The 25,800-nt window shown below is 28.4% G+C and overlaps 1 protein-coding gene across 5 annotated transcripts in view; it reads right to left on the bottom strand.

Moving 5' to 3' along the window:
* The window catches only part of LOC107452256 (uncharacterized), an 84,709-nt gene that overhangs the window by 34,289 nt on the left and 24,620 nt on the right, over positions 1-25,800 (bottom strand). For 3 of the 5 annotated variants that reach the window (XM_043053184.3, XM_087156119.1, XM_021147705.4), the window contains exons 2-9: positions 23,281-23,429; positions 19,279-19,498; positions 15,531-15,668; positions 10,336-10,592; positions 4,368-4,612; positions 1,683-1,956; positions 785-949; positions 179-329 (exon numbers count right to left, since the gene is read on the bottom strand). In XM_043053184.3, coding sequence (XP_042909118.1) covers positions 179-329; positions 785-949; positions 1,683-1,956; positions 4,368-4,612; positions 10,336-10,592; positions 15,531-15,668; positions 19,279-19,498; positions 23,281-23,365 — 1,535 coding nt within the window. In that variant the 5' untranslated portion in view covers positions 23,366-23,429. Of the gene's footprint in view, positions 1-178; positions 330-784; positions 950-1,682; positions 1,957-4,367; positions 4,613-10,335; positions 10,593-15,530; positions 15,669-19,278; positions 19,499-23,280; positions 23,430-23,555; positions 23,575-23,824; positions 23,846-25,800 lie in introns of those variants that run through there. The other 2 variants (XM_043053187.3, XM_043053186.3) reach the window with 2 other exon arrangements.

Here is a 25,800-nt window from a genome sequence, read left to right on the forward strand (position 1 = left end):
CCTCGAACATACTTAGAAGCTTGTATCACAGAAAATTATTCCTGTAATTTAAAAAGCAAGCTAACAAATATATATATATATATATATATATATATATATATATATATATATATATATATATATATATATATATATATATATATATATATATATATATATATAATTGAAGAACACTTACGTAAAATGATTATTTTCAGGAATAGTTCTGAAAAAATGAGGGTATTTTTCATGGTTGAATAAAGCTCCTTCTGCACTATAACTTATTATGAGAGTATTAAACTTTTTAGCAATACCAGCTAAAGGCTCTACTGTATCAGAACATGCAGGACCTAAAATAAGTACCAAATAAGAACTTTTGATTTTAAAGTGATTAAATGCAAACAACATAAATTTCAAAAACACTGAAAAAAGATTTATTTTTCATTTTGCTCTAAGCAGTATGAGATGTAAAAATTTCTAATATTTAGTTTATCAGCAAAAAGAGTCCACTTGATATGTTTTAAACTATCTAATTTGTTGTAGTGAGACGGCAAAACAAATCTATAAAATTTTAGTTTATATCCTTTATTCAAGGTAGAGAGTTTCTAAGCAAATGCAAAAAGCACAAATATAACCATCTGAGTGTTAAGCCTCCAGGTGTGGGGAGCATTTACTTCTATACAGCAGCTTCTAAGAAATTGAAACATGAGTAACATATTTGTTAAACAAGAACACCATTGAGTTACATCGGAAAAACTTCCGGGTATGTCCAGAGTAAGTAAAAAGAGGTTTTATTAAATCTTACCTAAAATGCCAACCATCGTCTTGTATGTTGAATTAGTCACATAATTGATAAAACTTTGCATAACCTCATCAGCAGCACACTGTCCATTTTGTTGCAGAAGTTTAAATTGATAGTTTTCTAGTAGAGTGTGATTTTTGTTGATTTGCTTAATAGCCATTTCAGCAGCTAAAAAAGTAAAACTGAAATTTCAGGATTCATAATCTATTTTATTTGTTTTGCAATTAATAGCAATTACAATAAAAATATTAATCACTATTAATTATTAATACATAATTATATTATAACACTCATAAACTTTTAGTTAGCAAAGTTAGTTAACAATTCTTATAAGTCAAATTTTTTAAAAAAATTGGTTCATTTTATCAGTTATAAATTAACAAAAAAGAAAATCTACAATGATAACATATTAATGCTCACAGTTTTTTTTTGGGGGGGGGGACATCTACATGAATTTGACAAATTTTAAGTATTATTTTCTTTAAATTTTATCAAAGACAACGCATCTGAAGTATTCCGTTCAAATAGATATGTTAAATGTCCCTCAAATGTAGCTTTACATAATATATAAGTCGTAAGACTCAGGAGAATAAATTATTTTGCACTCAGTAAATATTTTAGTAAATAAAACTATGAGAATACTCTTTCCCTGAATTCTAACATAGTTTTAGATTTCGATAGTTTTATTTTAATTTTGAAAATTTACAAAAAGTTTTTAAGTTTGGCAATTTTTTTTACTTTTTTAAGTTAGAAAATGTTTTAGATGAGATTTTTTTAATATTCGTCCAGTTGATTCCACAATGTTAAAATGTTGTGGAGTATTATGAAATGAAAAATTTAGACTTGAGCATTTATAGATTAAGTAGTGATGAAACTGAAAGAAATTCAGAAATTGTCTCACCTTCTACTACACTAGCTTGCCTCATATATACTCCAGACAAAGGAAAAATTCCTCCAATGTATAATGTGGTTTTGTCAAGGCCAGGCATCCACAAACTCCAAATATGTGTGTGACTGTTAACCCACTTGCATGCCTGATCAAACACTCCTATGCCACGAGGTAGTCCATCACGATACTTCTTTAACATATCTAAATATTGCACCTGATTAAACTCAATAGCTCTCAATACATGGAAAGCATGTGGAGCATGACTTTTTATCTTTGACCAAACTACCTGAAAAATAATTATTAATATCTGATAGAAAAATTTATACACTAAAATTTACACATAGTATACGCAAAGAGAAAATTATAAAATAATTCTATGTAATATAGTTATAAAACAGAAGGTTGAATAAGAACAACATTAAAATTACAAAACAAATAAATAAATAATATTAAAAGCATTGATGTGTTTTGGTGCACTTTCACCAACATGAAGACAGGTTGGGACCATTAAAAACAGGGATGATAAAGAAAAAAATGACACACGCAAAAAAAAAAGGGGGGGGAAGGGTAAGCTATTTTTGTACACTCTAGATAAACTAAGATGATGTACAAGAATTTTAAGAGTGTTACTTTAAACCTAAACATCATCACCCCTAAATCTGATAACGGTGGACGGAAAAGATGAAGGTGGTCAAATTGGACAAAACTAATTATCTCCAAAAATTCCAAATCCTAATTGATGAAGTTTCTTACTGCATAGTACACATAAAGATTTGGTTACTAATAAGAAAATTGTAAATATATTAGTGATCATTTTGAATTACTCTAAAAAATTGAGCCTGCTGCTAATTGTGCCAGATTTTACACAGTACCCAAAGTTCACAGGCCTAGTACTCCGTTTAGATCAATTGTTGTTAACATTACGAAAGCTTCTTATAAACTTTCTAAATAATTCACCTATCTTCAAAAGTAAGGAATATTTTGTTAGAAACACTCCATAGAATTTATAAACAAACTAAAAAATATTTAACCCGGGGATCATTTCATGTTTTCCATCGATGCCAACTCTTCACTAATATTCTATGTCTTGCTTTTAAAAACGATTGAGTGAATATCATGTTTTGCAGTTTGAAATCAATGAACTCATCCATCTCACGGACAGTACTTTATTCAGAATATTTCCATTTTTAAAGATAACTTTGACAAGATGACCAATAGGATGATCATGGATAACTATTGAGTCCTATCTTAGCAATATTTATATGCACTATTTTAAACTTAAATTATTTGGCATGTTTTTAATTATTTTATACCTGATATGCTGGTGATTGTTTTGTACAGTTAGATGAAAGTCAGTCAGAAGTTAACTAAGCTGTCAACAATCTATATTATATAGACACATTCAATTTATGATTGAAAAAGAATTCAATGATTGTCTTCGCAATTGGAAAGTTCTTATCAATAAAGACGGCTGTTTTCAAACCAAACTATTTCCAAAACCTTTTGCTGTTTCTCTTCCGCTTAACTAATTTACTTGTCATCTTCCCAATCAGAAAAATGCACCCTTTAACAGATTGATTTTCAAAGCACTCAATATCAGTTTTCTCCCATGGCCTTCAGAAACTTGATTAGAATTGCCTTAAAGCTGTTTCCCAAGATCAAGGTTTGCTCTATTGACTCCCTTTTTATTTAATGTGATGTCTAAACGTGAGAGGAATTAAAATTATCATTGCTAACTACTATTTTTATGAAGATTATTCACCAAATCTCAGAATCTAATAAATTTCAATCTTGTGAACTACCACTATATTTTAATTTTTTGGAGAGTGTAAGACATAAAAAAGCTAAATTAAAATTACTAATCTTGTGAATCCTATTTAGGGTTGTACATGGTAAGTTTAGGGCCCTTGCTTATGCTTGTAACTTCCCATTTGCATGAGGCTTGACATCAGACATGTGACGTGACAAGACAAACAGTAACCTGATTTTTCACTTTCGATTGTCATAACCTGCTTTCAGGCAAGTATTGCCAGGCAAAGACAACTTTGAGTCAGGCCAGAATTTATGCACAAGATGATCATCGGCTATTTGTGTTACATAGCTATTTTTTGCTATTCCTTGTAAGGTGGGGGTGTTTTTTAACACCAAGAAAGGTGTAAATTTGACAAGCCATTTTTCAGGTTTGTGACGTCAGAAGACTGCCTTCAGGAGCTCTTTTTTAGTCCTCGTGTAAATAAGGTGTTAGCAGCAATTCATTAATCATGCGTCAGTTGCTTAGACTATGAATTTTACAAAATAGTTTTTAATTCTATCTCACATAACACTCACTAACAAAAGACTCAAAATCACATTTCTGGCAATAAAAGTTTCATAAAAAATATTTTTTTCAAATAAAAGAATTCAATTTGGTAAAGCAGAACTAAATTAAATCACCATACCTATCACTAGTTTATTGCACTTAAACTTGCTAGGTAAATTTAGTAACTTTTCTATTCAGAAATTTTTCACCAAATAACATTGAGAAAAATTTATTAAATTGTTGTGCAAGAAAGTCAAAACCAAGTAAAGTTATGCAAGAAAGTTAGTAAGTCAACTGCTAACAACCTAGCTAAACTTAATTATAAATAAGCATAAATTTATTCGCATGAAAATACTAAAAAACCTAAGCAACAGTTTAAAGAATAAACATTATATCACCTTTTCCAGCTGACTTATTTCAAACTCGCAAGATGAATCCTTCTCTTCTACACAATTGGGAAATGACACACGAACAAAACTTCCAAGAGCACTCAAAATGGAAGGCATATGATGAAAAAATAAAGTATTTTTATTTGTTGCAGTGCGTTTTTCCACAATTTCCTCCAGTTTCTCTCCAACCCAAATAATATTTACCAAAAGTTTGTGCTTCTCTATTTCTCTTTTTAGCAGTTCCAAGTTTGAAGCTGTAAAATTGAATATCAATTTATTATGTAGCAAAACAAAATGAAAATCACTCAAAATATTTCTGTTGTTCACAATTTCTTTTTCATTAAATGCTTTAGCATGGAATTAGTATTACTGAAAATAATATATCTAAGTGATTTACAAGAAAATAATTAGATTCTAACAACAGAGGTCAAGCTTTTTATTTATTAAGAAACTTATATTAAAACTAGCTGCATATATAAACTTTTTAAAATAGGTTAAAGTTATAAAAACATAATAAATTTAAATAAGAGTGAAAAAATAATTATGACAATAGGAATAAAAAATAATTATGACAATAGGAGTAAAAAATAATTATGACAGTAAAATGCTGACCATACCCCTAAATTACGATAAATTTCTTTGCACTATCCCCAAGGTGTAACTGAAGGTGAGGCCTTGGGACCCCATATACATTTAAATTAAAAAGCGTGAATAAATTATTTAATATGGTTTTAGAATATATTTTATTGTAATTTACAAAATTGCATTATTAGATATAATATGTCTTTATAGAACTGTATATATGTTTTTATAAAACTGTATATATATTTTTATGGAACTGTATATAATGCATTAGACTGAAGACATGAAAACTTTCATTATTTAAATTACTATAGGAAACAACATCTCAACCAAGTGAAAATGTTATGCCAACATAAACTCATTGGGGCCTCTTCAGATAAATGTCTCAGTCAAGAGGTTACAGAAAAATGGAAGAGAAAAAAAGAAAAATATTTCTACAGAGACTGACATTAATACTTCGTATTTATTAATTAAAGAACATAACTTGTTCCCTGTTAAGTATTTAATAACAATGCTATTAGGCACTAATTGAACAGTAATTCTACAATTTGTTACAACATATTCAATTTTCTAGAACCGACATTTACTAGTTATAATAAAAAAAGAAAGTCTTTAGAATATTTAGCTTGTTGGAGAAATTAGCGTCATAAAGTAGCAACTGCTTTTTTTTAAAAACATTTCTATGAAATCAAAAATAGCGTATTCTTTATGGGCTCCTTATTCAAGTACCCCTCTGTACCCCCTTGTCAATCCAACCCTGACTATTCTGAGTAATAAGCAACATTATTTATTGCATGAAAAAATGATTACAACAAATATATGATATGTAATAAGTCCACAATTTAAAAAAGCAATGGTACACAGCATTAGCATTCTTAAATTAGATTTGCTTCTCATGAAAATTTTGACAGTTCACATTAATAGTCACCCCACAAGTCAAAAATAAATATTGCAGGAAAACAGGTAAGCAACAATTTTGTCAAAATTGCTAATTTTCAAAGTTCAGGAGTATATTCATTAATCAATCATAGAATATCACTATGCTTCTTATTATTTGAAATCTTTAACAAAATCATGGCTTAAAAATATTTTGTGAGTTCATTTGAAAACATTCAACTGACAGTCCTTTCCACTTCACTGACAGACTATTTTATTAACATCTAAGTAATGGTAGCAGCATATCCAGACATTTAATTGGATATCTGGACTACCAGGGCAAACAATATGCTCACATAGAAGAAAGCAACAAAAGAGAAGAGGAAAAAGAACTATTATAGTGACAATAGTATTCATATCTTATTATATATTTCACAATATTAATACCAATATAAATGATATCAAAAAGAAAACTTACAATTCTCCTTGAATTTTAAAGAAATGCAAATTACTAACAAATGTCGGCTCTAGAGTTTGGATGCAGTTCTTTGGGCCATAAACATCACTAATTCTTCCCATAAATGTTCTATAGCAATGGTCCCCAACCTCCAGACCGATATCCTTTTTATTTACTGTGGTTATTTCTATCGAATTTGAGCAACTTTCCACAGACAAGAGGTTTACCGGGATGGTAGAGTGCAAAAGCTAAAAAGCAATTCACTGTAGGTGAATAATTGAGCTTGCCCTCCACTACAGACATTTGCCGTAAACTTTTAGGAGAAGCTTCTGTGGAAGAGATAGTAGACGTTTGGCTGGCACTGAGACTAAGTGCATTGAGAAAATAGTCAAAGACATTGAGACAATTGTAAGAGAGGATAAATACATCACAGGTTGACGAATCTTACAGATATCAACAATGAAGCAATACTACTTGTTTATTTGCAATAATAATATCAGGAGGATGCGCATATGTATTTGTTATGCGCACTCTTTTTGCTAACTAGCACCACAGGAGAAAACAGGACTACTCAAATCACTGGATCTTTATATATCAGGACAACTTAAATAAGTCTTTTTGTGCAATCAAATGCACAAACCGAGTTGCTACGTTGGTTCCGTAAGGAGGTTGGATCTGAGAATGAATCTACATGTTGTCTTATTCACAGGGAAACGCTGAAAAGCCGGAAATGTCACTAGAACCTAACAGTACATTGATTGATGTCATAAAAGTTAGTAACCACATCAAAGTACACACCCTTAATTTATGCCTGTTTGAGCAATTTTGTGAGAACATGGACACAGAGTACAGATGCTTTCTTTTATATACAAAAATATGATGGTTATCCAAAGGGAAATCACTAATCAGATTATTTGAATTAAGAGAGCCACAGCAAAGATTTCTCTCAGAAAAGAAGTAGCCGCGGGCAGAACATTTCAGTGACAAGGTATGGCAGGGTTGCCACTCAAATCTGAAAAAAAAATTCCCTGTGTTTTCCCTGTACATATTGTACACAATATATTAAGAGGAAACAACAATTACTGAGCTCTTGAGTGAGCTATATTGGACTAACTATATTTATTAGTTTTAATTACTGGAAAAACAGCTGAACATACTTAAATAATGCTATAGTAAATTAAATAGTTTAGTATAGCTGAAATATTATGGTTAAATATTCCATAGATTACGCTTTGATCGGTCACCATTTTTTAAAAGATAAAAATAAGAAACAAAATTCCCTGTATTTTCCTAGTTGTAAAGAAAAAATCGAAATTCCCTGCATTTTCCCTGTTATTTTAGGTGATTTTTAAATTCCCTGTATTTTCCAGGTCTTCCCTGTTCTCCCTGTGGAGTGGCAACCCTGTATGGGTCGCTAAGCTGGCTTACCCTGAGCATATCATCACAGCACTTAAATGTCTAGTGCTGTTTCATTCAAACCATCTCTGTGAAGCGGGGTTTTCTGTCGTGACAGCAACCAAATCAAAACAACGGAATAAACTGGACCTAAGCAACAGACTTCAGGTGTCATTTGTCTATATTGCTCCCACATGGGACGGTCACATTTCAAAGAAATGAGCTCATGAGTCTCATTGAATTAGCACTCAAGTGAGTTAAAATAATTTATAGTCATATTTGGTGTAAATGTATTTTATTCCAAAATCATGCTTAAATACAATTAAGATTATTAAATCAATCTAAAATATAAACAATCAATGCCCTTCCCTCGGCGAGTAAAATCATCAAACGTTGACCAGTTTGCGGTGATGAAAAGGTTGATGAGCAATGTACTATAGGGTTTAGGTCAGGACTATGACCAAGCCAGGGACATTTTAATTTCATATCATGATACTACTCCTTGATAGGATCGGGACACGACACAAAGTCTTATTGAAAGTAGCTTTTGTCATTTCCCTAAAATTCCCAGACCGTAGATAGAACCTGATTGTCCAGAATATCTTTGCAGGCCTTGGTTTTCAACCTACCAGAGACAACATGCAAAGATTCCCAAACAAGTAAACCACCAACAAACTTGATAGTTGGAATTATACACTCAGGTAAAAAATGTTCATGTGGTATTCGCTATATCCAAACTCGCCCATCCAACTGGACGAGCGTGTAGTGAAACTCATTGTTTGATAAAACAGTTTTCCAGTGGAACATAGTTCAGTGGCAAGATTTTCTGCATCAAGAAAGTCTGGCGACTTTGTTGGATAACATGATATTGAGTTTGTATGCAGTAATGCTTCCACGGATATTGAGGGCATGCAGTTCTTTTTGCAAAATACTGTGGTGCACAGAAACACCTGTTAAAACTCGCTATTAATAATATGAAGAGGTTTCATGCAGTTCTCATGAACTTCCTGCTTTAGGTAATGCCGGTCCAGTTCATTAAGTAAATGGGGACCAAAAGTTGCAGAGTTCATATCCCAACTCCTGCAGCTTTCTACTTTTCACTATTTTACCAACAGTTGCAGGTGGATAAGATAAATCAGTCACTATTTCACTGATAGACTTGCCACTAATGTGACAACCAACTACCAAACTTTTAAATTCACTAAGTTTCTATCATTGTAACATATTGTCACAACTTCAAATAGAACTAACAACTTGACTACTTCACATATTGTACTTATCTTTAAAACAGACATGTGAATACTGGATTTGCATAAATATTGAGGTGCAGGCAGGTTTTATGCAAATCCACTTACGTCTCAGCTGTTATTACCAGTGTCATTATAAATCTTGTTTCATAATACAAAAGGAAATTTGGGGAAAGCACCTTTTCATTTTCAGCTTTCGTTTAAAACTTACAAAAACTATTTATCAAATTTCTTGAAACTTCTTAAATTTCTAAGATATTCAAAACAGACTTTTCTCATTGCCAATTACGATTCCCTACAAAATTATGAAACTTTAATGCATAGAAAAGTACTTCAAATACTCATATCTTGCACAGTTTTTATTAAATTTTTTTCAAATTTTAAAATAGTTTTGTAGTTAATTTTAAATTGCTCCAAAAATTTTGTTTAATTTTATAGAATATTATTAACCCTTTGTATCAACGCGTTACATATCTGCAACATAGATGAAAATTCAATCCTATAAAATCGAATCCTATAAAATCGTGGATTTACCTATAAAATCGAACTAAATTCAGGTAAAGAAAATATTGCAAACTCGGGGGAACCAAGTCTTGGTGCAGCTGCCAATATTATAATGCATTTAGCAAGAATTGTTCCACGACATAATTGCAGGATATACAATTTTTTTACAACAATCCCCTTGATTGTATATTTGGCTAAGGAAGGATTGAAAAATGTGGTGTGAGACCTTGTTACCATAAAAACAACAACTTCAAAATTTATCACATGAAGTTTTAAATATAATGGAATTTTTGTGCTATTTTTCACGTTATTGGAGATGTTCAACAAATGCTTTTTATCAATAAATTTTTAATTTTAAGGTCTTGATTTTTTCATTATTTTTTGCACGCTTAATATGATGTATTCTAACATCGCGTAAATATTTCTTAAATCAGAGTTGTTGAGTTACAAAGGGTTAAGGTTAGGGCAAAGAAAACCGTAAGACAATTTTTTTTTATTTTTATAAAAATGTCCATATCTCTCTAAACATTTAAGCTAAGTTTATGACATTTCATACAGTTATTGTTAATAACAACTAGAGTAATCAATAGAAGTTACAAGCTTATTGCTTGATTTTCTGGCCTACTATGTTAAAAAATACTTGTTTTGTTTTGTAATTTGTTGTAGGTCTCTTAAACTTTTGAAAGCCATAAATCTTATTGCTAAACATGAAACATCGCATAAACTAAACAACTCTAAAGTTACAAAATAATTTTCTAAGTGCTTCTTGAGAAATTTAAAAGACCCTTTATGTGCATATTTTAATTTCATTCGACAAGTAAGCTAAAAAATATATTTTAAAGGACATGATCACAAAATACTATGCATTTAATAGCTCAAAAAATTCCCACAAATTTTAATAAATTTATTAAATTACCTGGGTAGTCAGCTAACAGTGTTGCACATTGTACATTTGGTTTTCGGCACTCGGGAAATCTATAGACGCCATCAGAATCACATGCTTTGTACTTGCAATATTTTTTGCTTAGAGAGAGGTTATACACAGAATCTTCTTGAGACAAATCAAACATTTTCACTACATCAGGATTAGTGAAAGCTTTCCAGTGATCAATAATAGTATTATTGGACTCCCAAAACCACTTAACAGTGTACTCTGCAATATACCATCCTGACCTAAAATTAAAAAAGTGAAATTTTTCAGTGGTTGTATTACTTGCATCATTCTTATAAAGTTATATTTAATTTTAAAACCATACGAAATTTGCATTTTAACAACAACAACAAAAAAACTCAGTTCTAGTGAATAAATAATAAAAAAAGAGAGGATATTTTACAATAGTTATTTACAAAGAGTTGAATTTTTCTTCTCTGTTTATATTAAAATGAATAACTTTAATCTGAAAATTTAATTAATTTAAAAAAATTCGGTAAGTATTTCCTTTCATTATGTGCAGTTTAACATTAGTTTAAAAAAATTAAAAAGTTTAAATAATGATAAAAGAGACATCTTAAATAAAATTTAAGACGTCTCTTTTATCATAGAATCACCTTTAAAAGTCAATAAAAAAAATCCAAGAATGAAGACTAAATATTGTTTGTTTAGTTTTATTAATAATGAATTTATAATAAGTTATTAATAAGTTTAGTGAGATATTTGTGAAGCGAATATCTTAATACCTTATCACACCATATTTAATTTCTGCTAAATACAGTCAACGCTCTACATAATGACGTCTGTGGTCCAAACGAAAACTGGAGGTATAATGTGAGGGAGCTATATTGTGACTACATAAATTAGTTAATATATATATTTATATATCAAAAATACTGGACTTATTTTGGCAAAAACATGTTACACTTTAAATAGAAATATGGAATTGACTAATACATAATTTTTTTATGTCAATAAAGTGCTTCTAGTACTTAACATAATGCATTAAAATTTAAAAGTACATTTAAATTTTTTCAAATGACAGCTTTTAATATTGTGCATAAACTTTAGCCAGTCATTCAGTTTTTTTAGATTTTAAAATTTTGCTTTGTCGAGAACAGTAGCATGAAATTAGAACACTTTGTTCTTCTGCCTCTATAATTATATTAAGATTTTTAAATAAAATAAACAAAGTGCTTTTTGTGATTTTGAATATTTAGCAATTTGTAATTTTAATGTTATTCTTCTATCTACTTCCTTTAAAAATTTTACTATGCATTTTAAGCATATACTGTTAGACTGGTTAGGAGCAGCCATTTTCACTAAATAAAATATGGCAAAAAAAAAAAAAAAACGAAGCGAAACTAAAATAAAAGAAGAATGTGAATTATGTGTTTTAACAAACGTGTTTTAGCTCCACAATAAATCACCTCTTACATCACTTCCCAAAAAGAGTGAATACAATTTTTAGACAAGAAAAATTATGATTGATGAATAAATTGAACCATCTGAAAATAAATTTCGAAAAGTTTTGATTCTACAGTAAACTCAGATTTCTAAAAGACAGTGCAATATTCACTTCAAATTAATGGCAAGTGTGGAGAGAGTCACATCGACCATGTCAACCTTCATCTATGAAAAGAATCACCAACATAGAATCGAGTTAACAAGTCTTATATACCAGTGAATTGGAATTGTATTTTTGTAGTGGTAGATACACTACAGTAAGTACTCTATCTTTCACAATTCTTTTGACCATAGATTAGACAAAAGACCTGCTAGGTTAAGAATAGGTTGTTTTCTCACTCTTTCTTCGTTCATTGAGAATTCAAGAAACTTCATGTTTTTTGAGCAGTAACATAAAAAGAAATAGTGGTTTGATTAATTTTTCTGGAGATTTTTGTTATTGATTGATTCTTTATCAATAGAAAACTGTGAAGAGTAAAAATTTTATAACACCTGTTTACAGAACGATTTTCTGAAAATTAAAAAATGAAACAAAATTTTTGTCACTACATTGGAACACTGCATCATCATGATTAGACATTTTAATGTGCCTATGGAACAGCAAACAGGACTTCACGTAGCGGTCGTTCAGAAGGGTCGCACTAATAGAGGAGGGTTTTACTAAGGAGTGTAGACTGTATAAACATAAGCTGCTTGCAAATTATATTTGATTAATAGTTTTTTGAGGAGTCAATAAATAAATAAAATAAAATTAATTTTAAATATTAATTTCTTTTGTGCCAATAAGTAGTTATCAATGTTACATTATTATTAATACACCAATAGAATAATGCTTTTTGTTTCTTTAATAATTAGACTTTAATTAAATATGAAAAATACAAAGAGATTTTTATTTAATATATAAATGTAGTCCCAAACAAATTTATGACATCCAATTTTTTAAAAATAATTGCCAAATAAAATTTTTATTGTATGAGCCATTTACCCCCGTATTTACCGTTGACTCTGACCTAAAGCGAAACTCCCGGTTTGGAAATTTTGACCACGAGTCGAAAAGCGTATTCTTCATTATTTTTTGACCGCCAGTTTCGTATCTGCTGGTTTCTTAACTCGCCGTTAACTAGCATCCCAGTGGTAGATTTATAGCGTATTAACAGTGTTTGTTTTCAAATTTTGTTGCTTTGCTATTTTTTAAAAAAGTTTTTTTTTCGAAAGAAGAAAAAAAAATATTGCATTGAATAATTAAATTTGAACCTCTCTTTTACTAGTCAAATAAAAAAGATGTTTAGTTTCGTTTTCCTAACTGACTTGTATTGATGAGCGAAAAGATCCGAGCTTTATTATTATGAATTTAGATATTTTATTATTATGATATCATAAAGCCGTAAGTAACCACAGAAATGTAACCGAAATTCAATTAAAATTACGTTTATTTCACACAATTATTTAATACTTTTATTTTACACTATGATCAAGGGGATTATGCTAACATCATTCTCATCCTTATTTGCATATTTTTAATCTTTTTTCCCCTTCATAACATATTATCGATAACTTAAACAATTGTGAAAAATTTTTTTTTTAAAAATTTTAAATGTAATTGTATAAAATAAACTTCTCAGCTCAGATAAGCATAAATCAACACATTCATATTATTCAGAAGTTATAAATGACTATTATTGTGCTGCCATCTGCCGATGATAAGAGAGAATCGCCGTCAGGGATATGGAGAATAAGATAAAAAAAATTTTTAAAGGAAAATGTCATATTCGGAACAAATATTCCAAAGCTTTCACAATTTAAAAAAAAATAATGCCTTTAAAAATTTTATTATTTAGATAATTGTAAATGGAAATATATCAGTTGTATAAATGCCCCATATTTCATAAAGTAGTCAGGCTATATATTAAAAATTATAACTAAAGATGGGTATTTTAATTTCATATAATTTTAAGCAATAAATCTCTTTCAAACGATCCTATTCTTTCCAAATATTCAGCAGATTATTTTATGGTTGCAAAATTCTAAATTTCCTGATTTGCAAAGTTACTTGATGCAGATTATTGTGTAGTTTAAATGTTACCTCGGATCAAAATTTGCATTGATTACATAATATTTATTTCAGCATAATTTCTAATATATGTTTAAAATAATGTATATGTTTTTAATTCAATTAATAGCTTTATTTCATGGATTAAAAAAAATTAAATTCTTTTCGTTATCTTCGTATCTAAATATTGCACATTAATTTTGCCAGTTCATCTCTAAACTACTTTTATTTTTGGGCAAGATCTATCATCTCGATAGATATTATTAAAATCTAAAAATGTTTAATGAATTATATTATTTTTTAAATTTTTATATTTCTTTCAAGTATCGATTGTTTTTTTTTTTTCTTTAAAAAAAAAAAAGTTTGTTAAATTATTTAGAATCTTCTTACTTACACTATTCATTTGAATTATTGTAGCCGCAATCTTTATTATCCACGATTTTTTTTGAGTGAAAAATTATTTAAGTGCTGTAACGACTGCTAATATTAATTTGAGAAATATAAATAGTTTCTTCTATAGAAGATATTAACTCAGGAAAATTTAATTTTTATTTTATTAATAAGCATTTATTTGATATAAATTATTTATAGTTATATCTAGTAAAAAAATCGACCTCATTGAACATAAAAAAAAGTAAGCATGTAGTGAAATAATTGATCTCATTGAACATAAAAAAAGCAACCGAACATCAGAGGTGTTATTTAATTTTGACTTTATTAATAAGCACTTATTTGAAATAAATTAGTTATAGTTGCATCTAGTAAAAACAATCGACCTCATTGAACATAAAAAAAAGCAACCAAACATCAAAAGTATTATTTAATTTTCATTTTATCAATATATTTTCAGTTTATTAATATTATGGTATGCTATATTTTTTTGAAGGCAAGGCAAAGATATAAATTAATTATAGTTGCACCATGTGAAAAAATTGACCTCACTGAACATAAGCAATCGAACATCAAAAGTGTTATTTTTGAAAACATAAATAAATAAAAAATCTCCTTCTTCTCATCTGCGGTTGCTCAAACCGGGGAAATCTTCAGGTTAAGAATACAAAAAAAAGAATCGAAATTCAAAACAGTTAAAATTTTGAAACAAAAAAGAGCAGAAATATAAAAAAATACTGACGAAGAAAACGAAGTAAATAAACAAACACTCGTTTACTGCGCATGCGCGGTTACTTGAACTGGGAATATCTTCAGGATAAAGTGACTTAACTCTGGGTTACAGTAACTCGCAGTTACGTACATGGTGAAATGAAATTTTGGACTCTAACCTAGAGTTGCTCTCATAAAACCTGTTTTGAACTCTGACCGAGGGTTAGGGTTATTGGTGAATACAGGCGTTAATGATCGAAAATTCAAGGCACAAATAGGAAAAAACTATGCTAAATCTATAAGCAAATTGTAATGATTAAACAAAACTATGAAAAAAAGTTTTTAATAATGTATGAGAATGTATCAAACATTAATTCATTGTTTAAAAATGAAAATTATAATGAAACGATCAGTATAAAATATAACAATTAATAATGTATTCACAATTATAAATTTTCTAGTACTAGTGTTGAAAATAAAATCAACAGGTTTCAAAAACGAAAAAGTATTATTTTAAAAAAAATAATTTCAGTTAAATAAAAAATTAATCAGTTTCTCAAACCTTCCTAAAGGACCTAAGGGACCTAAGTCTTCAATACGTTCAGTAGAAAGCCATTCATCCATGTTAAAACCAGGGTTCAGCCATACTTCCAAATTTATCATTACTTCAGGTCCAAGAAAATAAACATCATCACATTTCCTATAAAATAAAACAAAATTAATATAAATTTATACAAATCAGTAAATGATACAAACATCTGACTAAGAAGGTATTAAAAACTTTTTCAATAATTAAAAAAAGTAATCTGAAAATTAAAAGCAAAATTTATTTTTGCATAAATGAAATTTTGCAATAAGTTGCTGCAATTGTTGTAATAAGTGGATGTGCCATAAAATGACTTTTTTATATTCCTAGTCATTCTAAAAAGATATTTGAAATTTTTATAATTACTATCATGATATGGTAATGAAACAAAATTATGTATGTTAAAATTGTATAATTGTTAAACATTTTTATTTTAGATGAAACTAAAATTAAGTGGGCTAAAATCTTTTTTTTTAAAACTGAATGTTAATTGATACATGTTGATTGTGCTTGATTACAATGAGAAATGTTCATAACATTAAATTAAATTTTATCAATGTTTGTAAATTAGTTTGTACTATTAGGACAATAAAGTATTTTTATATTCCTCAATTAATTTAATAACTTACGCTACCTTTTAGCTTTGTTTCAGATTAATATCAGGACATGATGTTATTTTCCTCAAATAAAGTCTACAATTTTACACATTCTAAAGTAAATTACTTTTATTAAAATTACATCTTAATGTGTATCGGAAGCCTATTTGTTATATGATTTGCTACATAATACTTTTTCAAATTTCACTACTATTTTAATATAACCCGTTAATAATTTATAAAAAAAAATTTTTTCTCTTAGTATTGCATAGGTATGAGTATACTTATTTAATATTTTCATCAAAGAGAATACATAACGCATCAAAATGAACAGTTTATGCATATTTTTAGACACGAAACTTTACTAAATTTTTTTCTAAATTGGTGCAATGATTGAAAATATAGAAAACCAATTAATTTAAGGAAGTATATCTCATTTTAAGGAGCTTGAAAAAGTTAGGTTTAGAAATGAAAGAAGACTGACAAAAAAAAATTCCGTTAAAAATCTATATAATTTAAAACAATTAGTGTCCAATGCCTATCATGATATGTTTCTGTAGCCTTGATATTTGACTGTTTTCTAAAAGATTCATAGTAGAATAAACCATTTTCCTGTTATGTGGTTGGATATAATGTTTATCCTGCTTATTATTAATATAGATTTTATTGTCATTTTATATTAAGTTGGTTTAACCTATTATAATGCTGAGGGTACAATTTAAACAGCTCAATTTCAATTTTTAATTGTGAAGCATCTATTGTTAGGATACTCTACTAATTTAAATACTTTCATGCTATTATCAGAAGTTATTCATTTTTTGTCAGTAAATACCGATTCTTTCAGAAAAAATTTCACACAAAAAATCAATATAACACACAAAGAACCAATCGAAAAATGCGATTTAAGAGCGAATTTTCTTTTTTAAATGATATTTTGGTGCTTAATGCTACAATTTAAAGCAACAAAAAAATTAACACCTAAAATAACTTTTAACCTAGTTACGGATTCAATACTTACTTATTAAGATGCAATCTTCATGAGTTAAAAAGCAAACCTTATAATATGCCACTTGATGCAATTATTATTTATATTTTAAAAATCATACAAAACTGAAATTTTGAAAAAATTCTTATTTTGCAATAATAGATTACATAGCTTCTTACCTACATTTTTAAAAAAAGATTCAAACAATGTACATAAAAGGTGGCCGTCACAGAACATCTAGTACATTTCTAAAGGGACATATTAAAACACTATCAAATGCTAATTTACAAATTTTTTCTCTATGACAAAACAATTTTAATCTCTCTATGGGTAGTTATACAGTTGAACACTGCCTAAACAAGATCCTACCAATGCAAAAGCCAGGAATCAAACAACCAAAAATTTATATAGTAGTAAAATGTAACATTCAGTTTATGATTTTAGAAAAGTATGTATAAAAGTGATAGTAGTAGCGATGATGAATAAACAACAAAAGAATTTAATAAAAAATAATTTAAAATAATTCTAAATTTTGTTTCTATCCTAGTTGATTATGATATGTTTGAGAAAATTAAAAAACTTAAAAATAAGTTAATTATTACAGTTGTTGATAAAGCTTCTAACTTTGGCATTAAGCGTAAATATTTTTTTTTTAAATTTATTATTAAGGAATATAATACTAATAATATTTATCTTAAATTAAAGGATGACAAAAAAGCTATTGACAAAAGGATTATTGCTTTTAGAAGAAAATTAAAATCTAAATTGATTAGAATTACCGAACCTTATTTATTTCTAATTATTAAATTTCATAAAAATCCAGTCAAATTCAAGTTTATAGTTTGTGATACTAATAGTTATAATTCTAATATTAGTAAAAAGTTCTTTAATATTCTTAAAATTATTTTGCTTAAAATTAAAGGTGAGAAAAAGATTGTTATTAATTGTTATCTTGATGTTCTGAACTTTATTGGGAAAAAAAATGAAGTTTTTAATATTAATACATTTGACTTTAAAAATCTTTATCTCAGGATACCTCATGTGCAAATACTTGATATTTGTAGTTGTATTTATGATAAATATTTAATTAATGAAAATATTGATAAAAATTATTGATTGATATCCCTAAATTTAATCTTTTTGAAAATGTTCTTTTTAATGGTATTGATTTTTATAAACAAAAAATAGGGAAACCACAAGGTAATTTTCAAGAATCAAAAAAATTTGCAATAATGTTGAATGCTTTCAAGAGGCTAATAGTAATTTTTAAAATAATTTGGAAAGTAATGATTTTCATTTTAATTTTTACAACATTGAAGTTAAAATTAAAGAAATTATTAAAAATAATTAGTTTTCGTTTTCTTTCAATAGGACTAGATCGAGACTCAACTGAGCGGCCCCAGTTAAACTTTTCTACAAACAGATGGCAATAGCTTTCTTGCTTTCCTTTCTTTCTTTTTTCTGTGCATTAAATGGGGTCGCTAGTTTGCTTGTGAATTTCAGTTAGGTTAAGGTTTTTCAGAAAGTTATGTGCTTTGGTTTGAAAGGGGAATATTTTTAAGTAGGTTTTTCGAACATTGTTTTCCTTTTGTAATTAGTTTATGTAGTATTTTACTTTAGTATTTTGTTTTTGTATTCTCTTTTCTCTCGTCCTGGACTCTTTGCAAAACCTTTGGGGTATAGAGAGAGCAATTTTTAGACATCCGTCGTGCTCTCTCGATAGAAAAGGTTTCTTGTTTTTATGGCTTCCGGAACTGGTACCCCCTGATAATGTCACCTTCGCTGGTCTTTTTTATATTTTTCATTGTTTTCTTCTTCAAAATTTTTCAATTGGCTTCAATTTTTTTAATGGAATTTCTGCTGCACTGTGCAACTTTCCTTTGGAATTGCAGTATTTAACTGCTTTATGCATGATTTTTGATTTCTCTTCTTATTACTGGTAGAAATGCTGTGATCGGTATTTTAATTTCTCTTAATTTCTTTCTTCTCTTCAGTAAACCCAAACTTCAAGGATAGATATTTGTGGAAGTCTTAAGTCCAATTACTAATTGAGATCAGTTCTCTCAAAGTAAACTTATTTACATTTCAATGTTAAATTAAAGAAGATGAATAGAAATACTAGTAATGAACATGCTTAACTTACTGATGGCTCGAGCAGGTAGAAATCTTTTGCATAGTTCTTGTCGCATTGTCTGCAACAGTATCTCGATCTTGCTGAACAAGTTTAACATATGAATAACCTACAGCTTCGGTAAGAAGTATCTTGGCTATGTTGGAAACTAACTGATGAGATATCCTGTTGCTAACTTCAATTTTTAAAGGCAAATCATATTCATCAACATAAAAATGTCTTTCAATAAATTCTGGAAAGTAAATAAGATTTCAGTCTTACAGTACAACAAATTAAAGCAATATGAATTTGCAAATAAATCTGAAATGAATTATGCGGAATTTTCTCCTATTTTATATCAGTAAATGCTAGAATTAAGTAGCATAAGTATTAAAGAGAATGTTTGCGATTAATAATATAAAATCAATCAGATATAACATAACAACAATCTTGTAGAACAATTAATTATATATTAGTTAATTGAAACAATAAAACATTACTACACTTTTCTCCAGGAAAACTGATAACAGATCTACTCCGTTACATATGACAATTGCCAACATTAATGCTTCTAAGAGCTTACAGTTTTGTGAACAATTTATTTAGCAAATAGAAATTTTAAAATAATATATGTAGAGCTTTATGTATTTTGAAATGGTACAAGAAATGATTTTGCATTAACTACTACTGGTGAAAATCTGCTAGCTTACAATCAAAGTAGAAATATATTAAGTTAATATTCCTCGTAAACAAACAGGTAATTTTGATAAAGCTAGAAATTGGTACTTGTATAAAATTTTTCAAAAATATATTATGCTTTATTATCCATCTCTTTTTCAAGACTTTGTAATGATATAAGTTTTGAAAAGAGATGGATTCAACTAAAAAAAAATTAGATAATAAAATTGAATATATAAAATCAGACAACTTAAAAATAGAAAAGTTGCAAATAACTTCTATTCTCTTAAAAATCCTTCAGAAAATTGAATATTACTTTAGTTGTAAAAAGACTAATATAAAAGTTTTTGACATGGCAAAAATATTTATTTATTCTAAGAAAAAGACCAAAAAAAAAGTTTATCTAAACTTATGTACAGTCTTTGAAAAGTTATCAAGTGCTAATTTCAGTTACTTCTTTTTTTCTAAACTGACTTACTTATACTGAAAAATGACAGAAAGCATAAAACTTTGAAGTCAACTTAAAAAACATCATAAATAAGTCAAAAATAACACCATATTACAAAGTTGTACTAATTGGCAAAGAACTAACTTCAAAAAGGAAATAATTTCCAAACTAAAAGCAAAATATTCATATACATAAAAAAAATCCCCATTTTTAAGGTAATTTTTATAAAAATTCACAAGAAAAAGAGTGCATTAAAAAGAAAATATGTTCATTTAAACAAATAAGTGTTCCATTTTATTTATTTGAAAAACAAAATAGTCCACCGAAAAAAATTAGAAACACTCAATTAATCAGAGGCAAAGTATTTGCTTGAATTATAATATTTGGATGGATGGCCTGCTCTTGCCTTCCCCCTTTTTTTATGGGAGTTGCTCAATTTTTCCCTCCCGGAGTGAGCCAAATTTTTCAACAAAAATAAGCACCTTTTAAGCATTCAAAAAATATTTTTAAGCACTTAAAAAAAATCATAATTAGGATATGTGCACTAATAAAAAATTTTTCTTCCTACTGTCGAAAGTTCTTCATATATACATTAACAAAATGCAAAATTATTTTTTAAAGACTTTAGATGATCATGATATAATAACTAATTTCTAATAAAGAACTCTTTTCTGAAATAAATTAGTCACCATACAAAAAATATATACACAATTTTCAATGTATTAAATATTGAGTGGATTAATCCAATTTTTAAATTAATAATTACTTTAATTAATTATGTAAAAATTTAGTTCAAAATTATAATTAATTTAACCATCATTCAAAATGCTTATCGAAGTATTTTTTTAGGTTTAAATGTAAGTTATTTATAAAAGCATATTCAACAAAAGATTAACAAGATTAATATTATTGAACATACCGAATTTTAAAAGCTATGAAAAGAATGAAGCAAACTAAGAAAAGTTTAATAAATTCATATTACAAATGTAAATTAATGAATGGACCCCAATAAATTTTTATTAAAATGTGTTACTTGACTTAGCATTTCTTTAATATGATTAAAAAAAATAATTTTGAATTGTAAATACAATGGGTATTGAAGATAAACATTTTTATCAGAAGTAAATTATTATATGGTCTCTACACTCATAATATTTAACAATTAATTAATTTTTTTATTTCAATTGCTTTTAAATCAAATCATTAAAAGATGAATTAAAGTTCTTTAGAATGACAAATCTGAATTAAATAAGAATTTTTGCTGCTTTATAATATTGAAAGGTTATCTCTTCATATTTTCTTAAAATCATGCTTTTAAGAATAATTAAGCTTTTTTATGAAACAAATTAGAGCACTGAAAATTTTAAAAGCAATAATGCAATATTAAGTAGTAATAAGTAAAAAAAGTAAGTACAATAAAAGTTTAAAAAAATAAGCAATTATTGGACTGTCTCTCGGGTAAAAATCTAATGCTTAAAAATCTCAATTTTTATCTTTATTAAATTAAATGAATAAAAGGGAGATGGAAATTTTGAGGTGATGGAGCTTTGTGGTTCTTGACTTTCATGGGATCCGCATGAAAATATATAAATTAATAAATGATCTCCGAGTCAAGTTCATTTATGATACTGATTTACATATGAAGTAGCAAGAGAAGGCCACTTGCTTACCAATGCCAGTGACGAAGACAATGGCACTTCACCATCGACACCAACAAAATTAACAAGAGAAATATAATTTTCTTTCGCTATTGGCGATCGGAATAAGCTACAGGTGGCGTAGAGCATAACTCTCTACCTATGGCAAATACTCCGCATGCTTTCACCATTTGCAAGTGGAGAGTCATAGAATTCAAGTCAGTTAGTTTCCGCCCTGATTTTCAAATAGATTTTTAAAAAAATTAATTAAGTTTGGAAAACTGTCATATAATTTATATGTTGCTGCCATATAATTCAATTATATAGGTCTTCAAAATAAATAAAAAATTAAATTAAGATATTTTTTAACCTATTTGTCAAAAAGAATTTATTAAATCGTCGTATGAAACCAAATTTAAATACCATATAACAATATAATTTTTTAAAAAAAATCTAAATTTTTTAAGCTTATTGATGAGAATAGATAGAAAAAATTCAAAAATCATCTAAAATTTGAATATTTCAATTATTCGAAGTTAATCTAGTTCTCATTACTTTGAATAATCAAGGTTATGTATGTCCTTTGTGGAAGAATATGCATACCTCAATAATTACAGATTTCTAATAGCCTTGCTTAATATTCCAAATTGCAACTCTCGAATACTTATCTCGAGAGAACACTGGTTCCATTTCTTGACCCTTTCTCAGTTGTGTAGGAATGTAGTACAATATTTTCCTCTCTTAATATTTTTTGTGTTTAATTGGCAAAAAAATATTTTTTAAACTTTCACAATGCTTTCTTTCAGAACTATGTTCAATATAGTTTTCAGTTCCAAATAGTTTCCCAACTTAAAAGTTTTTAATCTATTTAAAAATCACAAGAGAAACATATTTTTTTCTCCAATGACTCTCCACACGCTGATGGTTGATGCCATAGATAGAGAGTTCTGCTTTACGCCACCTGTAGCCCATTTTGATCACCAATTTCAGTCAAATAAAGAGGATTTTCATCAACTCACAGATTTAAATTCATTAAAGTTAAAAAACAAGGAAGACATAAAATTAATTAATCCTTTTGCATATATTTAGCAGTTTAAAGAAAAACTTTTATAATGCCTGAAATTTAGCAAACCAAAGGCACTTGGTTTTTAATTTCGTCCGCTTCAAAAATTGGACCCCTGAAATGCCTATGATCAAGTGCCTACTGAATTATGTAGATCTGCAATCGGTCCAGCTAAAGAAAAACTAACTAAAAACTAAGGAAAAAAATACCTTTTTCAAGACACTTTTTATCAGCAAAACAGTGGATGTAAGAGAAACATAGCAGAAGTTGTTGTAACCATAGAGGAGGTTTCATTTTAATACTTCTTCACAGTCCACTTTGTCCATGCCTTTGTTTCTTAGATTTTTTAATCAACCAACTAAGGAAAAGAATAATATTTAAAAAATTAAATGAATAAATATGTTCAATTAAGAATTGCCTTATTTTTATACACAAAAATAATTTTGTTTTAAAATGCAGTTCAATTTATGAATCAGATATTTACTTCACAAAATTAATATTGGTAAGTCCTTATCTAAAAGATTTTTAAGAAAAATATATCTCCTTTCCTTGCACAAAAATTTTGGAACATTCCCCCATACAATAAATACCCCACATTTTGCTCTGAAATCTTTGATAGTTCTAAAACTATTCATTGAATAATATTTTTCATTAATTTTCTTGTTTTGTTTTTGGCAATTTCATCCCAACTGCCTGGAAAAAGGAAACATAAACAGAGAGTATGAGCAGAAAGTTGAAAAATTAATGTCCCACCTATCCATTAATTTTGCTATCAAAGTAATGACAAAGCAGAATATTTTTATAGTATAGGTTTTTTAAATTAAAAATTTAATTTTTTTCCTCAAAAATTTGTTTTAATAAAATTCTATATGAAATAGAATTTACCCTTAAAATAAAATAAAAAAATGAATGTACAATTTTTTGAAATGGAATAAAAAAGGAAAACAAAAATGATACTAATGTAAGACATCAGGAGCATGCCCAAATGTAAACAAACTTTAAATTTTGCGCGCAAGACTCCGTTGTCTTAACGTGCTTATGCTCACTTTGAGAACCTCTTAAAAAATGCAGCCAACTGAGCTCTAAAGAGCCGTTCTCATTGCTTGCAATTTTTTTTCCGCTTGTAAATGAGAACCTAATTAGAGAATTTTTTGCTAATGAATATTTATTACCAATCTGGGCTGGAATTCAAAACAAACCATTAGTGGATGTAGAACTTCCGCGAGGACATTATTTCGTCCACTGTTTTAACCTTTAATATTCTGAGGGCTGGTTTCGGTAGAGTTGAAAAACGGATAGTTATATATAGATATAGAAATTTTATATCTATATATAAATTTTTTATCTATATATTTTATATCTATATATTTTATATTTATATATTTTATACCTATTTATTTTATATCCATTTTATATCTATATATTTTATACTTTAAGCATATATGGATACTGACGGATAGCAAATCTTCAATCCAACACCTTAGCAACTGGATGAATGTTGGAGACAGGGCTGAGGCTTCAATTTTGGGGATGCTCCTCAGGCTCTCAGCGGACTTTGGGGTACACTTCCAATGGATTCCATCACACGTTGGAATCAAAGGTAACGAGATGGCGGACTCACTGGCTAAAGATGCTTCTTTAGAACCTTTACAGCCGGACTTACCTTCCACTTTCAATGAGGTCTTTGCAGGGCCGGCCCCAGGGCAGGGCGATCCGGGCGGGCGGCCGCCCGGAGCGCAATGATCTAGGGGCGCCAAAATGATAGTTAACAAGATTGAGAGGCGGCAGGCGGAATTTATCATTTTTATTTCTAAGCACATAATTCAAATAATATAATATATTTAAACATTAAGGCAAAACCTAGTTGAATTCAATTCAACATGACGAAACCACTCAACCCCCGCCTTTCAAGAATTGATTGTATTTTATATAATATTTTTGGTCTAAATAATATTTTGGTCTAAATAATATTTTGGTCTTTTTGTATAATATTTTTGGTCTAAAAGACATGCCCAGAAATGAGCTACTGGCTCATTGCAAAGATTTGGAAATAGTTTTAACTGATGGAAATTCAAGCGATCTTAACGCCCTGGAACTAGCCGATGAAATAAGCATTGTTTCGTCATTATTAACAAAAAGGAAACCCCTGTTGAAGTTCTCAAGTTTATCGCTACACTTAAATTAGCACCAAACCTCAGCATAGCATTAAGAATCCTACTTACATTGCCAGTCACTGTGGCTTCAGGGGAAAGAAGCTTTTTAAAACAAAAAATATCAAACAAAATATATAAAAAAATTATCTCAGAACGATGCAGGCGCAAAATCGTCTCAATGGATTGGCAATGATAGCTATAGAACACCAAATTAGTGACAAATTAGATTTGGAATCATTGGTTCGTGAGTTTCCCGAAGGAAAAGTTAGAAAAAGGGCATTTTAATTACTTTGGTTAGTTAGAATTTATTTATAATATGGGATATTAGTTTAGTTAGCATTACTACACTTTAATCTTTGTTATTTTGCCTTAAATGCTAAATTGCTTATCTTGTTATCTGATGATTGAGTTTTTAATAAAACGTTTTTTTTTTTAATATTTTTTTTTCAATGTTTTCTTGACTTTCTGATATGGTCGCATGAGATTTACTTAAAAAGAAACGGGGGGGGCGCAAAATTAGGTTTCGCCCGGAGCGCCAAAATGTCTAGGGACGTCCCTGGTCTTTGCAGAGTGCAA

Source organism: Parasteatoda tepidariorum, chromosome 12 (assembly GCF_982258835.1).
Source record: "Parasteatoda tepidariorum strain Cologne lab strain chromosome 12, Ptep-v5.0, whole genome shotgun sequence".
NCBI lineage: Eukaryota > Metazoa > Arthropoda > Arachnida > Araneae > Theridiidae > Parasteatoda > Parasteatoda tepidariorum.